At 40.0% G+C, this 19,679-nt stretch overlaps 1 protein-coding gene across 3 annotated transcripts in view; it reads right to left on the bottom strand.

The window, feature by feature from the left end:
- Window positions 1–19,679, bottom strand: part of ptprz1b (protein tyrosine phosphatase receptor type Z1b) — a 73,413-nt gene that overhangs the window by 38,528 nt on the left and 15,206 nt on the right. For all 3 annotated transcript variants that reach the window (XM_080886051.1, XM_080886052.1, XM_080886053.1), the window contains exon 2: window positions 11,690–11,758. In XM_080886051.1, the coding sequence (XP_080742177.1) occupies window positions 11,690–11,758 (69 nt within the window). The remainder of the gene's footprint in view (window positions 1–11,689; window positions 11,759–19,679) is intronic.

Below are 19,679 nucleotides of genomic sequence, written 5' to 3'. Positions count from 1 at the left end.
AGAATTATAATATTTCTGACTGTCTGAGGCTAAGTTGAATCGAATCGGGACTTTGAAAACCGGAATCGAATGGATTATAGAAATCAGTGATGATACCCAGCCCTAGTGAGCAGCCTAGGCACGACAGAAGTGGATGTAGCTGTAATAGGAAAAGAACTATTGCTAACTTTTCTGTTAAGTTAAGGCCTGATCCTTCTGAAATTCATAGCCAGTGCTCTGACACGGTGTCATCAATCTTTGAATGCTGAAAAAGCACAGTGTATCCAGAAAAACACATTAAATTATATAAATTATTAGAAAATAATTACGCCTAACTTTTTAAAGTTAGGCGTACCGGTACGCCCATGGCAAAAAGTTTGTCTAGAGCCCTGTATAAAGAGCAGATAACAGCGAGCACAGATCACTGCTATCGCACTGCAACTGTTATGTAGGGTTAACAGTTAAGCACTTTTATGCACTACAAATAAATAACCTTGTTCTCGTAAACCTCAATATTCAGTGGTGGATTTTACAATTAGAGAGCCATTCTTCTGTCTCAGCTGGAGTCAGGTGTTTCGATTAGCATCTCAGCTAGCAGTATCACTGATTAAAAGCTGAGCACACAAATAAGAATCATACCTTTGTGTGAGAGCAATTTTTATTCATTTGCGAGCACATACAGACTCACACAGACTGACTGACACAAAGAAGCGAGTCTGTAGCTGACAAGATCTGAGCCACTAAATGAATCCTTTCTGAATGACAGAGAATAGACTACACACACACACACACACACACACACACACACACACAATCGCACATCACTCATTCAACAAGATCGACTACAAAGACAGATTGTCACACACATGAGCAGCCAGCATATCTGACAAACAGACCCGTCAGAAAATTCAAAAAGAAAGCAAGCGGGTGGGGGGAGTGAATCAGAGTTCCCATATGAACTTTACGTTATCTCGATGACTCGATAAAGTGGTGAACGTGAGAAAGTCTTCAAACCGCCGCTTGCATAAATATTAAACACCAACTGGTAGACTGGCTCTCTGAATGAATTTACTATTTATCTGAAGTTTTCAAATAAAAATATCTGTATTTCTTACAGAAAACGAGATTCACTTTGACCACTAAAATTATTCCTACTGCCGACACGAGCTTGTATCTTTTAGAATCCCACCTGTTGACCTGTGACTGCTAGGCAAAAAAGACTAGACTGGCCATGCGGGTACACATAAGCGTGAAGTGTGGCGTTTGAACATTTTTAAATGCTGAAGTCACCTCATAACATCTCCCGTCAAGGCTGTGTAGTGCTGCCAGTGCGCAGGGGGGGAAAACCCAAGCAAAGAACTCATTAACCCAACCACATACTGGTGAGAGCAAGTGAAAAGGAGAGAAAATAGGGAGTGCATATTGTGTATTTGTGAATAAAGAAGCACACCTCTGCATCATTACCTCATGTCTCCCACAAGGCTCCAAGAGCAGCCACACAGGCTGAGCAACAACTGGAGCAGAAGAGCAGCCGGCGTAAAGTATTTGGTGACTAAGAGAGCTGTTGAGAACATAGTGGGTGGTGAACACAAGCATGTAAAGGGAAAAAGAAACAACAAACGCATGAAGGAAGGGTGCAATGCACTGCTAGCTGCCTGAGAGATACTTAAATAACAAGGATTTAATGTTTTCTTCATGTCACAGTGGAAATGGCACAATGAGAGCTTTTAAACCGGGATCTGAAAGCTTGTTTCTAAAATTTTCACTCATCAGAAATAAAAGCGGTAAATAAGATGGCTGAGAATAATTAAAGCGACAAATCAGATCTCAGTGAGGAAACAAAATCATGCCTGATGTCTATACTGATGTGAACTGGGTCATGTGCTAGGAATGAAAGGATGCCACACCTTTTACTAGAAATATAAATGACCAACCTACAGAGGGCAGAATTCAAAGACACCTCAAAAATGAAAATGAAAAAATGATGTTCTGTGAAAAGCACAAGGTGCCAATGAGGAACCTGCCAGTTCTGATATTCTATGGCAGATGCCAATCGGGTTCCACGGTGCCAGGCAGCAAGCACACTAGAGGACCATCAGGCCTCCCTCATGAAGTGGCCAGGGGCCTGTTGAAGGTAATTTTGTAGCTCTGACGGGGCTCATTCTCTTCCTCCTTGAAAAAAATGAGCAGATATCAGTCCTGCAGATAGGTTGAGGACCTTCTATGGGTCTGTCTAGCTTTCCTAGAGTAGCGGTCTATTTCCTGGGAGACACAACAAACCTTCTGGCAATGACATATATTGATGTGCCACTCTGGAAGAGCTGGACTACCTGTACAACCTCTGTATGGTCCAGGTATCTCCTCATGCTACCAGTGCTACACTTACCCTAGCAGTCAGTGTCACTAGTGTCAGTGTAATAAGCAACAAATGATAAATAACTAATTAAAGACAATGTCGTTCAAAATAATTGCAAACGCAAAAGGAAGATAACTGGCACTTCTCACATTTAAATAACTACCACTTTTCAGTGGTAGTTATTTAAATGTGAGAAGTGCCAGTTATCTTTATGGGATTAAAAAGTGTGTTCACAAATCACAAATACAGCAGTGGCCGTTTTAATCCCGAACAGTTTCAGTGTTGATTTGTCATCAGACAGTCAAAACGACTGAGTCTGGTGTGTCACAGAGTTACTTTTCTCCACTCTTACTAAGCACCTTGGGGAATAGGTTTCGCTCTACAATGCTAAAACATCTTCACCCCATTATGTAAGATACAAAGGAAAGACCTATGCTAGGTCTGGCACTTACGGAGCCCCTCTGATGACATGGTCCAAAAAATAAATAAATTGTGGCCACAAAATACTACTTTGTGCCCTCGAAATAGTATAACGTGCCCACAAAATACTTATTTGTGGCCGCGAAATACTATTTCGAGGGCAACGAATGTGGCAACGAATTACGCATTTGTGGCAACGAAATAGATAACGTGCACACATCATATTGATACAATTCCTGGACAGCTGCGTAGAGACATAAGCATAAGAGTAGGCTAAACCTATACACCATGGACAGAGACAGTATGATTGAGTTTTATTTTAGGCTGGGAAAGAGCTACAAATGCATTTTGAAAAGCCTGGCAATGCAAAGAACCATTTTTACGGAGAGACATTTAAACAGGATATTGAGAGCCCAGTTACTTTACAAACTAAAGCACGACCTGGATGCCAGGATAGATTTTATTGTCAACCAACTGCAAGGGCCTGGGAAGGATCACGGTTATCGGTCAAGTGTTTCATGCCCACTAATTAGCATTACACGTTATGCCTATTTCGTGCCCTCAAAATAGTATTTCGTGGGCACAAATAAGTATTTCGCGGGCACGTTATATCCATTTGGTGCCCACGAAGTAGTATTTTGTGGCCACAATTTATTTATTTTTTGGACCATGTCATCAGAGGGGCTCTGTAGTCACTATACAAGTCAAATAAATATGAAAACTGTCTAGCCCGTAGATTTAAAAACAAGATTTGTCTTAATTTGTGTTCCATTTAAAGAAGGCAGAAATAAGCAGAAGAAAACAATTACTAAACTATTTTCTGCTTAATATATTTATTTTATCTCTTTATAAGCTTAATGGAACAGCCTTGAAAATGAAATGATTTGCCCACCACTGCTTAAGGTCAATGGATCATGCAGATGACACAACAGTGACTATATCCCCACCTTACCTGATAAGGTAAGGTGGGGCCGAATAAGTCATCAAACATCCGATTAACACATCCAGCAGACACAGAGTCCAACATTCCCCTCTCTGCTTTAGTGGCCAAGAAATCCTGTAGCTGATAAACACTCACTGTTCTGGAAACAGCAGCAGAATCAGGCTGAGACATTGCACACAGCAGGGGATAGTTTGCATCAGGTACTAGTGGAAATCATGCTGCCTGACTAGAGCATTCGAGAGGGAGAGCACAGAGCAGTCGCTCACAAGCTGTGAGAGGACATGCGCTATCACATCAGCACAAATCGGTGCAATCGGACTTCAAACAGGCTTTGTGGCAGGGAGTTTGACGATTACGGGCAGAGTCTCACGTGCACCTCAGGTGATGTCGACAAAAGTTTAGAACTGCCTGCTGTTTACTGCAGACAGAGCGATGTAAAGTGTGATCCAGCTTTTGGTTTGCTTGTTTGCTTGTCATAGACTGCATCTGGAAACAGCATTGCAAAAAAGGACAAGTGTGAACTATGAAGGTAAAGCTTCAAGTTGTAAAACTAAAAGAATGACACAATAAAGTCCACATAAAACAAATTTCTGTCATTTCACATCCAGTAAACAGAAGAATAACGAATGCTGTCAAGATCTGCCGAGCTCTTATTCCTTCCTTTGTTTATTTGTTACATACCTGTGCTTGCTTCTCCTACTAAATACTGAACGTGTATACACATACAGTACACACATGGACCAATCAGGCATGACTACCTGCCAAATGACTACCTCCCCCTTTTCCTGCCAAAACAGCAAACAACAACAACTGTGATGCACGGTGGATTCTGACACCTTTCTATCACAATGAGGCTGTAGTAAAAAAATAATAATAATAAAATAGCACTTTGAGTGCTCTATAGCGACCAGTCGATTTATTTTCTCTAATGTGAACAACTAAGAACTCTGTTTGCATGATATGACTGGAAATGCAAAAATTTTGTTGGTGCCTCCTTTGTCTGAATTAACATTATGTGATATCATTGAAATGAATGAGTGATTGCATTTTTATTCATACTGTGCTCCTTCCTGTTCCTACATGAAGAACATTGTATAGCTGAACTACGTTGCCTTCCCATTATGCACCTCTCTATTTCATTGGTTGAAATAAATACTTTAGCTTCAATGCAACTTTCTTCGGATTGGCTGCCCCTCATAAACAAAAGATTGTAACAGCGGGTGGGTGGATTTTCCGTGCTCTCATCATAAAATGAGTGTTTAGCGCAGTCTGAAGCCTGAGCCTTTGGCTAAGAGGAATTAATGGTGACCTCATTACTTGGAAATTTTGGCCATGCGTAATATGAGAATCAAATATGATCATTTTCTTTATTCTGTAGAATGTTTTCGACCAATTCTTCTAAAGAGATTTGGGTTAGGTTTTTGTTTATATAAAAGAAGATAATTCAACAAGCACGGATGCTCTCAGGCATTCTCTACCATTATAAAATACACGTACAGAGTCCTAAATTTTCTCATAAATTATTCACTGCTTTTCTCATTTAATATTCTCCCAACTGAATCAACCTGCAGTCATGATTTACTCTTTGGTTCTGGTTTTAGATGAGTGTAACCAGACAGTTCAACATGATATCAAGTCACTTTTGCATCTTTTGTTTCGGGATGTAACCTCTTTAGATGTGCATGTGTTAACTGCAAACTTCTAAGATGAAAATGAGTTAGCTTAATTTGTTTCAACTTGTCGGATTGAAAAATGTCAGACCTCGTCTTTCTTTTTCCTTCTGCCTCATCCATGGATATCAATCAGCCTGTGTGTACAATGGATCAGAGGAGAAGCTGTGCAGCTGCTAACTGAGATCACAATACTGTGACTGTCCACAAAATAGTGCTATGGTTAAAATTAAGATTTCTGAGTCAGAGACATTCCTCACTTCCTCACTCGCCTAATAGTACAAGTGCAATATTTCCCCTCCATCCATGCCGAAATCCACACTGTCTGAATATTCACAGACTATAAACCCACACACAGAGCAAATCACAAACTCCTCTGAGATTTGCCAAAATTAAGCTATTACGCAGTCTCTCTTTTTAGTCCTAATGATTCTGCTGCATGAAGAGCAGTGCTCTGTTCAACTGCAGCGTAGATACAGGATGTTTTCTTGGAAACCACTGCACAGTTTAACCAAATGTGTGATCTGAATCTAAATGTGAAAATATATGGGTTGATTCATAGTCTGCTTCTCCTTCCAATCAGATAAAATGAAAACTTTAGGGGGGAATTTTACAAATGCATAAGGACAGAGGTATTCATATTTAAAATCTGCAAATGCATGCATGTACATGTGTGTGCGTTTGTGTGTGTCTTCCCCAGACAATGAGGGGAGTATTGAAGCCTGCATTGCCTTCGGCTATGACTTAGTTGGATCAAGAAGAGGGAAGAGGCAGAGAGACACACAGAGAAGCTCAGATACAGATACTGGGGGGGGGGGGGGGGGGGGAGGACAAAAAACATTCAGCATTTCCATTCAATTAAATTCTTTTTCTCTTTGTCATAAGGCCAAAGCATCATGTTGTTACTGCTTCAGTGAAAATACTGTCTTATATAACAGTGATCACATCTATTACGAGGGCTCATTTTTATGTGGTTCTGAGGTAAGTAACTTAAAGCAAATAGAAACCACTGACTTATTTTTGATATCCATTAATAAATAGTGCTATTGTATGTCTATTTCCTCTATAAGGATATGAATATAACAGGCAAAAGCAGGGGAAACTCTGGGTTATCAGGCCACTCTTACATCCACACATACACATAACAGATGGGGCCCTAAGGGGTGTCTTCCAGGCAGAAGGATCCAATGGACACCCTGAAGGCAAAGCACAGTAATGATGAGGACAACACAGAGGAGAAGGCGATGAGGAGGAAGAGGAGGAAGGACTAACACTGATACACTTTGCACACAAATATGGCCTCATGTATGAGTATGCCAGAGTGTGCAGGCAGTTTCTGGAGGACGAAGGAACTGATACCACTAAATGGCCCCACAGTTACCTGATCCAATGAAATCCATCAAAAGTGTGACATCGTTCCATTCCTCACACATTACCGAGTCTATATCAGTATACATATCCACATGTTTTTTTCTTATTGAGATTCGATGTGTTTTTAAAGTGTTCCTTTAACTCTTTTGAGCAGTCTAATTTATTTCTCAAGTAGATGAATCAGCAACTTAAAAAAAACAAACAAAAAAACAAACTGTGAATGGTGCAGCCACATGCTGTATGTAATACATTTAATCAAATCAAATCAAATCAAATCAAATCACTTTTATTGTCACATCACATGTGCAGGTACATTGGTACAGCACATGTGAGTGAAATTCTTGTGTGCGAGCTTCACAAGCAACAGAGTTGTGCAAAATACAATAATGTAAACAAGCAAAATACAAGAATGGCTACATCTGAAACTAATAAATATATGTACAATATATAATAGTATATGCATTTCTGGATGTGTATACTAAATATTTTTCTACGTGTGTGTGTGTGTGTGTGTGTGTGTGTGTGTGTGTGTGTGTGTGTGTGTGTGTGTGTGTGTGTACACACATACAGTGGGGCAAAAAAGTATTTAGTCAGCCACCGGTTGTGCAAGTTCCCCCACTTAAAATGATGACAGAGGTCAGTAATTTGCACCAGAGGTACACTGCAACTGTGAGAGACAGAATGTGAAAAAAAAATTCTTGACTTCACATGGTAGGATTTGTAAAGAATTTATTCGTAAATCAGGGTGGAAAATAAGTATTTGGTCACCTCAAACAAGGAAAATCTCTGGCTCTCACAGACCTGTAACGTCTTCTGTAAGAAGCTTTTCTGTCCCCCACCTGTATGAATGGCACCTGTTTGAACTCATCATCTGTATAAAAGACACCTGTCCACAGCCTCAAACAGTCAGACTCCAAACTCCGCCATGGCCAAGACCAAAGAGCTTTCGAAGGACACCAGGAAAAGTATTGTAGACCTGCACCAGACTGGGAAGAGTGAATCTACAATAGGCAAGCAGCTTGGTGTGAAAAAATCAACTGTGGGAGCAATCATCAGAAAATGGAAGACATACAAGACCACTGATAATCTCCCTCGATCTGGGGCTCCACGCAAGATCTCATCCCGTGGGGTCAAAATGATCATGAGAACGGTGAGCAAAGATCCCAGAACCACACGGGGGGACCTGGTGAATGACCTGCAGAGAGCTGGGACCAAAGTAACAAAGGTCACCATCAGTAACACACTACAACGGCAGGGAATCAAATCCCGCAGTGCCAGACGTGTTCCGCTGCTGAAGCCAGTGCATGTCCAGGCCCGTCTGAAGTTTGCCAGAGAGCACATGGATGATACAGCAGAGGATTGGGAGAATGTCATGTGGTCAGATGAAACCAAAGTAGAACTTTTTGGTATAAACTCAACTCGTCGTGTTTGGAGGAAGAAGAATACTGAGTTGCATCCCAAGAACACCATACCTACTGTGAAGCATGGGGGTGGAAACATCATGCTATGGGGCTGTTTTTCTGCCAAGGGGACAGGACGACTGATCCGTGTTAAGGACAGAATGAATGGGGCCATGTATCGTGAGATTTTGAGCCAAAACCTCCTTCCATCAGTGAGAACTTTGAAGATGAAACGAGGCTGGGTCTTCCAACATGACAATGATCCAAAACACACCGCCCGGGCAACAAAGGAGTGGCTCCGTAAGAAGCATTTGAAAGTCCTGGAGTGGCCTAGCCAGTCTCCAGACCTCAACCCCATAGAAAATCTGTGGCGGGAGTTGAAAGTCCGTGTTGCTCGGCGACAGCCCCAAAACATCACTGCTCTCGAGAAGATCTGCATGGAGGAATGGGCCAAAATACCAGCTACTGTGTGTGCAAACCTGGTAAAGACCTATAGTAAACGTTTGACCTCTGTTATTGCCAACAAAGGTTATGTTACAAAGTATTGAGTTGTATTTTTGTTATTGACCAAATACTTATTTTCCACCCTGATTTACGAATAAATTCTTTACATATCCTACCATGTGGATTCATGGATTTTTTTTTTCACATTCTGTCTCTCATAGTTGAAGTGTACCTCTGGTGCAAATTACTGACCTCTGTCATCATTTTAGGTGGGGGAACTTGCACAATCGGTGGCTGACTAAATACTTTTTTGCCCCACTGTATTTTACAAATTAAATAGAGTAAACAATAAATAAAATATATAAAAATATACAGAGTTGAGACATGTGCAAAACAGTGGCATTACTGTACAGTATGGAGTGCATAATGTTAAAGTTCCAGTAGTGAAGCTGAGGTGTCTATGACGTGTTCATCAGTCTGATGGCCTGGTGGAAGAAGCTGTCTCTCAGTCTGCTGGTTCGGGACCGGATGCTGCAGAACCTCCTTCCTGATGGAAGTAGTCTGAACAGTTTATGGCTGGGGTGACTGGAGTCCTTGATGATCCTCCCCGCTTTCCTCAGGCACCGCTTCCTGTAGATGTCTTGGAGGGAGGGAAGCTCACCTCCAATTATCCGTTCAGAGCACCGCACTACTCGCTGGAGAGCTTTGCAGTTGTAGGCGGTGCTGTTGCCATACCAGGTGGTGATGCATCCAGTGAGGATGCTCTCAATGGCACAGCGATAGAAGGTCCTGAGGATGCGGGGGCTCATGCCGAATCTTTTCAGTCTCCTGAGTATCTCTCACTATTTACTTTCTCAAGCTTTTCCGAGCTTTTGCCAACGATGATGACGATGATTTGAAAAACTATCCCTTGTACAGACGACAAAACACAGACCAACCACTCTTGCTTTGGACTAAAACGTATAAACTATCACTTCTTTAAAAAGGCAGGCCGCCACAAATTCCTAAGCAGGAATTGTGTTTCAGTTCTTTACTTTTAAACATTATTAGGACTCAAACCATAGTACGTCTGAGGTAAGCATCTCAAAAAGGGTATTGTGATCTGGATGTAACCTAATTTGAAACCTTCTCCAACTCTCTAACACCCCCCCCCACACACACACACACACACACACACACTTTCTTTTATTTCCTTTTGAGCCCGCACCCCCCACCCCCACTCCTGACCTAACTAAAACACAGTGCACAGTGCTTCACAATGAAGTGTATTTCTTTCACATGTTAATGCTTTTACTCATGGCTCAGTGCACAGCACAAGGCAAGAAACAGAGCTGGTCAGGAAAACAAGACTGCGCGCACACACACAGATAGAATGAATCTAAATGAACTGCCACTGACTTACCTTTATTTGTGATAATGACATTTGAATGAATGAAAGAATGAAAGAAAGAACCATGTCTATTGTAGACATTTGTCATTGTTTCTAACCATTTACACAAAAAACCCTTTTCCACATTGACAAAGAGGGCGTATGTGTGTGTCTGTCGAGGAATTGATTGTACAGATTTGACAAGGGGGAGGAAGAAAAAAACAGAGATGAAAATACATATGAATATGTTGACATTCATGCTGTTTGACAAATAGAACTACAGCGAGTCTCAGAAACAAAAAATAACACAGCTGTATGCGAATTTTGTGTGTGTGCGCATGTATGTAACTCCTCCTTCAAAAATGCACGAGAAGTGATTTATCGGTTCATTAATTAATTAAATTCTTCTGTGACGGCCGATTCGATCCCGTTTTATCCTTTTTGCTTCATTGTTTTTAACATGTTTCATATTTCACCCAGTTAGCAAGGACGTGGATGAATTGTACTTTGGAACAAACAGCCGCGACATTTCATTTTCACAGGCTAACGATATCTGTTTCGGGAATACGGTGACAATTCATCCACCGGTAAAGCAGATTGCGAATGATTACTTTCACATGCTAAATTGTGTGAGAGCTGGAGACACTGTCATGGTAATTTGCAGAAATTCAGGTAAAGGAATGAAGACCAAGAGGAACATTAATCTTTTGCTTTGCGGTGACGTTAACTGCGAATCTCTGCAATGGTAAGCTTCCCTTTTAAGGAGCTGAAACACAGGGATTCAAAGAACAGAAACCCGAACAGTGGATTTGGTGTGCAGGAGAACAGCATTGCCATCTGTCTTCTACAGAAAAAATGTTTCTGTCTGCTCAGTATGCCCATCAATAAACATTTCTAACAAATACTCATAGCTGCACATTATATTCTGTGTACTCATCAGGAGTCGGATCAATAAACCAGACAGAATATGTTGCTGATTTGCCAGTTATTGATTTATACTGTCTATGATCCCTGTAAGCCTAAAACTAACCATTTCTCTTGTATGAGCTTCAAATGACGTGCTTATTATCACCAACATGCTACTTAGAAGTGCAGGTTAATAAGTCTAATAGCTCTGCATTTAACCCCCTGATGGCCTGCTAAGCCTGTTCGCTCCTCCCGGTTCCCCTTGAACAGCTAATCTCTCCCTCTGGGACCATCGCTGTCTGTCTGCGTCCACTCTTCGTTTCTGTTAGACCCACGGCTTAGCTCGGGAGGAGCTTCGTGCTGAGTTAGCCTTTATCATCCAACCATATGGTCTGAGGTAGATCAAGGCTCTCTCGTGGGAGATAGTAACACATAATTCCTTTGCTTGATGTGATGTTCAGACGGTCCAGACTGACATTGACCAGTCTGGTGTAGCTGTCTGTTTCAGGAAGCGTCTGAGTGATTTTGAAATCCTCTGGGATTTCTGGCTGAAACCTTCTGTCACTGTTTGCAAGTTTGCAGTGCGCTCTCCTTCTTTTCCTGCTTGTCTTTCACTTCTCCTTTATCGTTCTTCATATTAGCGATGTAAAATATATTTCAAAGATATTACAACACTGCCTTAAAAATAGACCTGAGATTTGATTTGCCATTTATTGCGCCGTGTAACTGACAGCAGATCAGATTTCTGATGATTCTCATCTGAAATTTCCTCTTAATGCCAAAAAAGGTCAGAAAAGGAAATAAGAAAAGCCACAAAAAGCTCACACAGACCTGAGTATGACCAGTCGACATCTTCGGTGAGCCTCCTCAAGCCTTGGGCCAATGGTTCAGCTTCCACAACTATCAGGGACAGAGAGAGATTATTAAGTATGACGTGATCAATGACTTTTTCTTGGGTTCACTTCAGTTCATTCACCAAGCTGCCTATTAGAAAAAAACTAGTTTCATTTAAGCACACGGCAAAGGTAAGATTCTCTAAGTAACACTGAAACAGCCACAACTTTGAATTATTCCATTTTTCCAACTGGTGTTATATACTGATTTATTCAGTGGCCCTATACATTTATAGGGCCACTGAAAAAAATTGGGGTGTGTTTTGGATTTTATTTTCCCAGAATTCTGACACTGACAGAAATGTTTTCTCTTCCGCAGAGCTATGTCAATATATGAAATGACTATTTTTCACTTTTGAAGGGCAAAATAAAATCGTGGTCAAGGTGTTTGAAATGCCACTCACACCAGAAACTACCTTTTAAGGCCCACACGTGACAGATTTCATCATTACAAATTTGCAATGTATTGAACGTAATGTGATATATAGTTCTGGGGCGATCGTGGCTCAAGAGTTGGGAGTTTGCCTTGTAATCGGAAGGTTGCCGGTTCGAGCCCCGGCTTGGACAGTCTCGGTTGTTGTGTCCTTGGGCAAGACACTTCACCCGTTGCCTACTGGTGGTGGTCAGAGGGCCCGGTAGCGCCAGTGTCCGGCAGCCTCGCCTCTGTCAGTGCGCCCCAGGGTGGCTGTGGCTATAATGTAGCTGCCATCACCAGTGTGTGAATGGGTGGATGACTGGTTGTGTAAAGGACTTTGGGGTCCTTAGGGACTAGAAAAGCGCTATACAGATCATTTACCATTTTTTCCAAAGTGACAACATCCCACCTCACACTGTACTTCCCATGAAATACAATAGTTTCAAAGTTACAATTCATAACCAGGAATATAAATAGACATGTTTTTAATTTATGTTTGCAATGAATGCAGGTTAGGTGGTTTACAATAAACATATTCTATATCCTGGGTAGTCCAGTCCAGAGCCTTTTGATGTCTTAATTAAACAAACCAACAAATGAATTCTATACTGAATCAAAACATCTCTATTTTTCATCAAAATGACCTGTGTGTAGCCTTGAGTAACAATCTGTCTTTGCTGGATGGGTTTAATTAATGAAATAATTCCTTCTTCCCATTTTCTGCCACTTGAGCTCATCATGCTCCTCTGACTGTTAAACTATTCTCTGACACAGGGATCAGCAACCTGACAACAATAATTTATGATAATTTGGATGTTTATTATGATTATGATACGATTGCACAATAACACCATGCTTTGGTAGTATTTATGAAATTATTAAACTAAAATAATAAAATTCAATCACTTCTTTTATAATTTTTGTTAAAATCTAAACAGAATAATCATGGCACAGTGAGAAATATATATTCGCATGTACAGGCCGACTTTAGTTACCTGTGTTTTTGCAAATGAATCCGTGTAAATTTGCCTGCTTTGATGATGAATGAAACATTGTAAGTTGTAATAACTGAAAATTAAACAGTTCAGTTTCCGCACCAGCTAAAATTGAATTGTCGCCGTAAAGAAACAGTCTTGGCAGTAAAAGTAAATCTGTCTTTCTTAACAGCCGTTCTTCATTTGGACTCTGTTGGTTGCCATTTATGTGTATACACCCATGTTAAACACAGCTTTACAAGTCCAACAAAGATAAAAGAAAAGGGTGCAGGTGATAAATTGCAACAATGTACATATTACAACTTTTCTTGGCAAATGTAACGAATGATAGCAAATCTAAATAACATTTTCCATCTTTTTAACTAAGTATGTGATGCAAATGAAATAAAAGAGTATCACTAAACAAGAGATGACTTTGTAGAGCGCAGGAAGTAACTGTAATTCTGTTAGCATACACGCACACACAAACACACATTCATAGAGCTATCTATCACGGCAGTAACTTTCACTCTGGGACAGATGAGGACACGATGATGAATGGTGTCGCAGCTTCAGTGTATCTGTGGAAGTGCTGCTTGCATAGCTAATAATTCCACTAGCTGTACATTTGCTAACAGCTTTGTGCCCTTCCATAACCACCCTCTCTTCTATTATCACAGTGTAACAACATAAAAACGCACAACGCTCTCTTCCTTGTGCTAAATCTAGTTCAGACTCTTGCTTTCTATTTTCACATTCTGCATACCAATCTTTTTCTCTGCTTTAGTTTTCCTTCCTACTTCAAACAGGGTTCGGTAATGAAAGGTATTTAATGAAAGAATCGACTGCATGTGAATTTATTTTCTTAACTTGGTTGGTTGGTTTTTAGGAGAGCTGAGTGAGTACTATCAAGTGTATTTCCTAATCATTTCTATTCATGGCACAAGGGTAATCTCAGCTGGATAATAATGTCAACAACATTATAAAAAAAAATCTTCGCATTTCTGTTAATCAAAACTGCAAAGATGTCTATCTTTACGTGTGGTCCAACAAGCCTGTTGCTACACTGAACCCCACAAAGAGAGCAGCAGGGGGCTCCATGACAGTCCAGACTGCAACATAGAATCTGAAAGGTTTGTGTCAAAAACAACATGAATAAATAAAAAATAAGAGGACTATAAGAAACCATCTTCTCTTTCTTTGATCTTTTACTGTGTGCAAAAATACAGAAAACCTGTCCTCCAGGAAGATGAAAGCCCTGCGCAGAGTCAGATTTAGGTCACGGACAACAACCATCATATCCACAACGTTAAATCTGTCCGTGCGGCTCAAGAATAATCCCATTGTTTACTGCATAAAGCAGCAGGATAGAAACACTGGGTAAATTACTGCACATGTGACATATGCACTTGTGTTGTTCAAACACCAAATATATTTAATGCAACGCTGCCACGCTGTATCATCTGTTAAAACTCCTTCCTAATGAATATTCAACAAATGCTGACAGAGAATCAGCCACAGGGGGATGTAATGTATTTTACACTTGTCTGACTCATTGTTGCTTCTTCCGCGTTTTTACCCCATAAGTGAATTAAGGGGAAAAAATAAAAGAATCGTTGCTTTCTTCTCTCTCTTTTTGGAGTTTACAGACAGCTCACTGCTAACTAGCTGGCTGAAGAGTTAAAAACAGAAAACATTTTGAGGGAAAAAGGGTTCTGGAAATATCTGAACAGTGACTTATGCTTCAATCCACAAAAACAAACAAAAAAACATGAATCCGCACTTCCTTTACTGTGCTTCATCGCTTTTACATGAATCCAGTCCCACAGTCACCGATGAATCCACTACATTTGGAAATGTATGTAGTTAATGCGTGTATTACCCTGCATATTGCCTGTACTGCAAGAATGAGAAATGATGTGTATTTAGGTGTATGGTCAAGTGAAGAAAACTACAACCAGATCTGTATCTGTGAATTATTATGGTCCATGTAGTCACAATAACTTTAGATGTGTATTATGTGTCTACAAGGAGCGAAGAAAAGCACTGAGGAGAAATGAATGGAGTCAGCTGGAGCTTTAATAATGACTTCATTAACGTCACACTATGCGCAATCTAATTTGGTAATGCTCTTTGGTAAACTTGGATTTTCAAGGGTTTTTTTTCTAGAATTAAATTTCCATCTGAAAAGGGATTTGAAGTATTTCTTTGGAGAAAAACAGGAGAACCGGAGAACTGCCATGGGCAATGCGTGGAAAACAAATATTCAGAATTGAATGAAAATGCAGAATAAATGCATCTCAGCAGTATTTCCTTCCCATGTGATCACTGAGACGACACTTGATTAGACATCCATGACCCGCTGTGCAGTTATGAATTCATGTCCTTTCTCACAATAAAAACGGTTTTCTGCTTAATCAAAAGACAAAACCTTAGTTTACTATGGGACAGAAAATACAGTAACTTTCAGGAGAAACTTAATAATAACTGTATCAAGTCTTCTCTAACTCAAGTGACAGGAATTCACGAATGAACACAGCAAACTTAGCACGTTTTTCACTTCATAATACAGCCTGTGACTAAGAGTGTAATTCCCAAGTAATTAAAGGAAATTTCTGTATGTATTTTATTTAAAATTACAGTATCTACTAATACTTAAAGGTAGGCATACTGGAATAATGGGTAACAAATCAAGTTTTTTAAAGAAACCAAAAAAATAACTTGATTGTAACAAATTTTGAATAATGCCTAAGTAGTTTAGGTAGATTATGAGTACGTTTAAGTACTGCAAAAGTTCAGGTATTTTCCATAAAGGGATCCACAAATTATATTTGCGTAAGTACTGTGAGTGCTGAGTACTTTCTTGGTAATTTGATGAAAAATCACAATCTTACAATGTAAGTGCACTGTACTTTTCTGGACACTGGCTGTATTGTGGAGCGGCTTAATCTTGGCTAAATTCATATATTTTGCAGGAAAAGAGACACTGATGGAGCTTTAGAGGTTCTGCAAAGACAAAAGGGAGAAGCTGCCCGAAAATAGGTGTGCCAAGCTTGTGGTACCATACTCAAAACGTCTCGAGGCAGTGATTGCTGCCAAGAGTGCTTCAACAAAGTCTAAAGCAAAGACTGTGAATGCTTACGTTACATTTTTGTTTTGTTTTTTGTTTTTTTTATATATAGTTGTAAGAATTTCAAGCAAACTTTTTTTATTTTGACATTATGGGGTATTGTATGTAGAATTTTGAGGTGAAATTTTCATATAAAATTCATTTTGGAATAAGACTGAAAAAATGACAAAATGTGGAACAAGTGAAGCGCTGTGATTACTTTGTGGATGCACGTTATGCTGGCAGTGCCCTGCATGTGAAATGATGCTGGTAAAGCAGGAAAAGATTTCTCAAAATTAGACAATGAAAAGGTTCTCACAGGTGCTTTTCCAGAGTGCTGCCCTTTAAGAGAATACTGCTCAGCAGGACAAATGTAGATGGAAGACCAGAAGGAGGAAACCAAGACAAGCATTCTCTTAAAAGAGCTGGCAGAGAAAGAGACAAAACTCTCCATGAACAGGAACCAGCAGCTTCAGGTATACTGCCTGAGCTCATGATGTTCCTTTACAACAGTGGCTTGTTGAATCCTAAGAGATTTTTTCAAAAGTGTTTCTCAGTTTAGTGAAGAATCCTTAAAAATAAACTTTTTTTCTGTTCAGCAACTCCAACTTTTACGTCCTTAAATACTTGAAAAAACTAACTGTCTAAACCTACCTACCTAAAAATGTTCTTAGTTTCCTTAGAAGAGATAATGGTATAATAAATAGTTTTAAAGTGTTTTGCTGATATTTTATTGACTCCTTTTACATATAGAGGATTTTCATACTTACTTACTTCACTGAAGAGGTATGTGCCACCCTGCCTAGACCTCTTGCCCCTCCTTTCCCCCCTCATGTAAAGTTTACAAAACACCATTTACACACAAGTCCCAACTCTCTGCACAACATGCACATATTGTCCAGGGTTACTACTGTCTTCACTGCAAGTTATAAGTACACATGCAGCACTGCTAACGAAAATACCTTTTGTTATCAGTAATGAATACGTTATGCTGAAATGCACACATGTGGAAACTTTTGGGGGTTTTTCCAGTGCAAAAACTGTAAAGTTGAAGCTTTTAGCAGATAAGGCATATATTGGGGGGTTTGTGGACATTTTGGATCACACAGATAGGTTTCATAGCTACAGCAGGAGCTAGCCACAAGAGCCACAAAGCCACATTTGGTCTGTGGCTGTCAGTCAGTTTTTAGACACTACTTGAGGGAAGAGATGACGAGACAGTGAAAAGCCAGGAGCAAAAAGACACTGGTGCTCTCTGCTTTAAGAGCATAGTGGAGACTGATGGGCTTTCACTGCTACAGGCTGGCCATGCATAAAGCTCACAGCTGAATCACTGTATTATTCCACCCATCTGCACTTTATCTGCTTTATCAGATTTCCTGATATTAAAATTTTAAGAGACTGCTGCAGAAAGAAGACTTTCTATGAACGGTGTTTTATTTAGACAGGAAAGTCAAAGGACATGCAGCGCTCCAACAATGTTTCACTGTCAAACAATCACACGGCTACTATCTGATACCTGCATCAAGGGCATCCAGAAGTAACTGATGTCCTGTGATAAATGAAAGTAATTAAGATGAATGAAATCCTGACTGAAAGGCGTGGAACAGGCACTTGACACTGACGACACTGACGACACTGACTACACTGACGTGTCAGTCAATGAGGATAATTTGTTATCAGAGCAACACTCATGCATATAAGCACAAAAGATCCTTCGTTTTCACATGTGTATCAGCTGGTTGGGAAAAACTATTTTCCTTAAAAAAAAATAATAATAAAATAGCATCACACAACCACGTTTCTTAAATTAAATAGCAGGTATTAGTAGTAGGTGCATTTTTAATTTACAGTGCCACTTTTCTTGTAGACAAAATTTAAAAAACAACTTTTAAATGGAAAAGGGGACAAAGATCACAAAGGCAAAGGTCATGAAACTGTTACCTCCTGCTCCCATCACCCTGACGGGTTAGTGCTACCTCTCGAATTTCATTACATCAACACTGATTCATTCCAGACGTGATTTGGTGATGAAGTGCTGAAATTTACTGTTTCAGTCTACATATTTGACCGTGACCTTTTCTCCTTCTTTAGTTACCAATCCCCCTCTGCCCAGAGCAGGGACGTGAACTTACCAAATTAAATCAAGAATTGATGTTTAGGCAAAGAATTTTAGTGTTGCAGTTTGTGAACCTGCATTAGTTTTGGATCACTGGATTTCTCATTCACTGAATTAAACTGATATGTCACTTGTTTTTTGGTTGTTTTTATTAGATTTATACAGCAATAGCATTGGTTTTCTTCTGGTGAAGGCTGCGGTGGGGGGATGGAGATGCTGCGGGAATGATTCATTGAAACCTTCTCACTGTTATTAGATTAAGGAAAAGCGAAGCTGTCCCAGCTGAACACTAATGAATAGCACCGTGTTGGATTACATGACTCCTGGGGGAGATTTAGCCCGACTCCTGAGATGAGGGAATAGGCTGCTATGTTTACACCAACACACACTGATTTTTAATGGTAGATGTTATTACTGTTGTCCTCTTAAATGAGTCTCAGCACTCCAACAGGAAGCCCACATGTGTTCACCCACAGAGGGAAAGGTGTCTGTGAGGTCCTGTGAATGTATTCATTTATAAGGGGTTTACTTTGAAGCCTGGTAAAAATCATATGTGAATTCAATTGTATGTACGATGTTACAATGTTACAATGTTAATAATACATGTAAATGGATCTAATTTGTACAGAGACCATTTTCAAGCAGAAATCTATGATACTTAGATTGTTAGTTTTTCTGAAATGATTCCAACAAAGGCTTACAGTAAGCAGACAGGGAGCTTTTAGGAAAGGGGACCCTAAAGAGACATCCACTAAAATAGATTTTTTTTCAGACCATTGCTTATCTAACTAGGGTTACAGAGGGCTGAAGCTCATCCCAGCTGACATTGTGAAAGAGATGGGGTACACCCTGGACAGGTCATCAAACCATAACAGGACTAACACAAGGAGACAGCCTGCTATTGCTCACATCCACCGCTGCAGCCAATTTAGGCTCCACAAATAGGCTGGCATGTACTGGCACAGCGAGAACATGCAAACTTCACACAGAAAGAAAACTCCAAACCTTCAAGCTGCGAGGCATCATATTTGTCTGCTGTAAGATAAATGAAGACTTTTTTAAATAAACATCCAAAGCTTTAGTGAACAACAAAACATGATGAATTCCACTGTGTCACTATTTATCTAACAAAAACTAAATCAAAATGCAGAAATAGACTGTTAAAAAAATGCAGTAGCTTGTAGAACTGCCTGGAAATAAAAACTCAAAATAATCATTCTCACGTGGCTTTGTCGGGCTCTCTCGCTTCAGTTTAAGCATAGCTTTGTTAAGTCAGGTCAAAGTCTGGACTTTGATTGGGTCATTGCAACA

The sequence above is a fragment of the Rhamphochromis sp. 'chilingali' genome, assembly GCF_963969265.1.
Source record: "Rhamphochromis sp. 'chilingali' genome assembly, chromosome: 7".
Taxonomy (NCBI): Eukaryota; Metazoa; Chordata; class Actinopteri; order Cichliformes; family Cichlidae; genus Rhamphochromis; species Rhamphochromis sp. 'chilingali'.
Note: the sequence above shows the minus strand (reverse complement) of the source record. Positions and strands in the feature narration are given on the sequence as shown.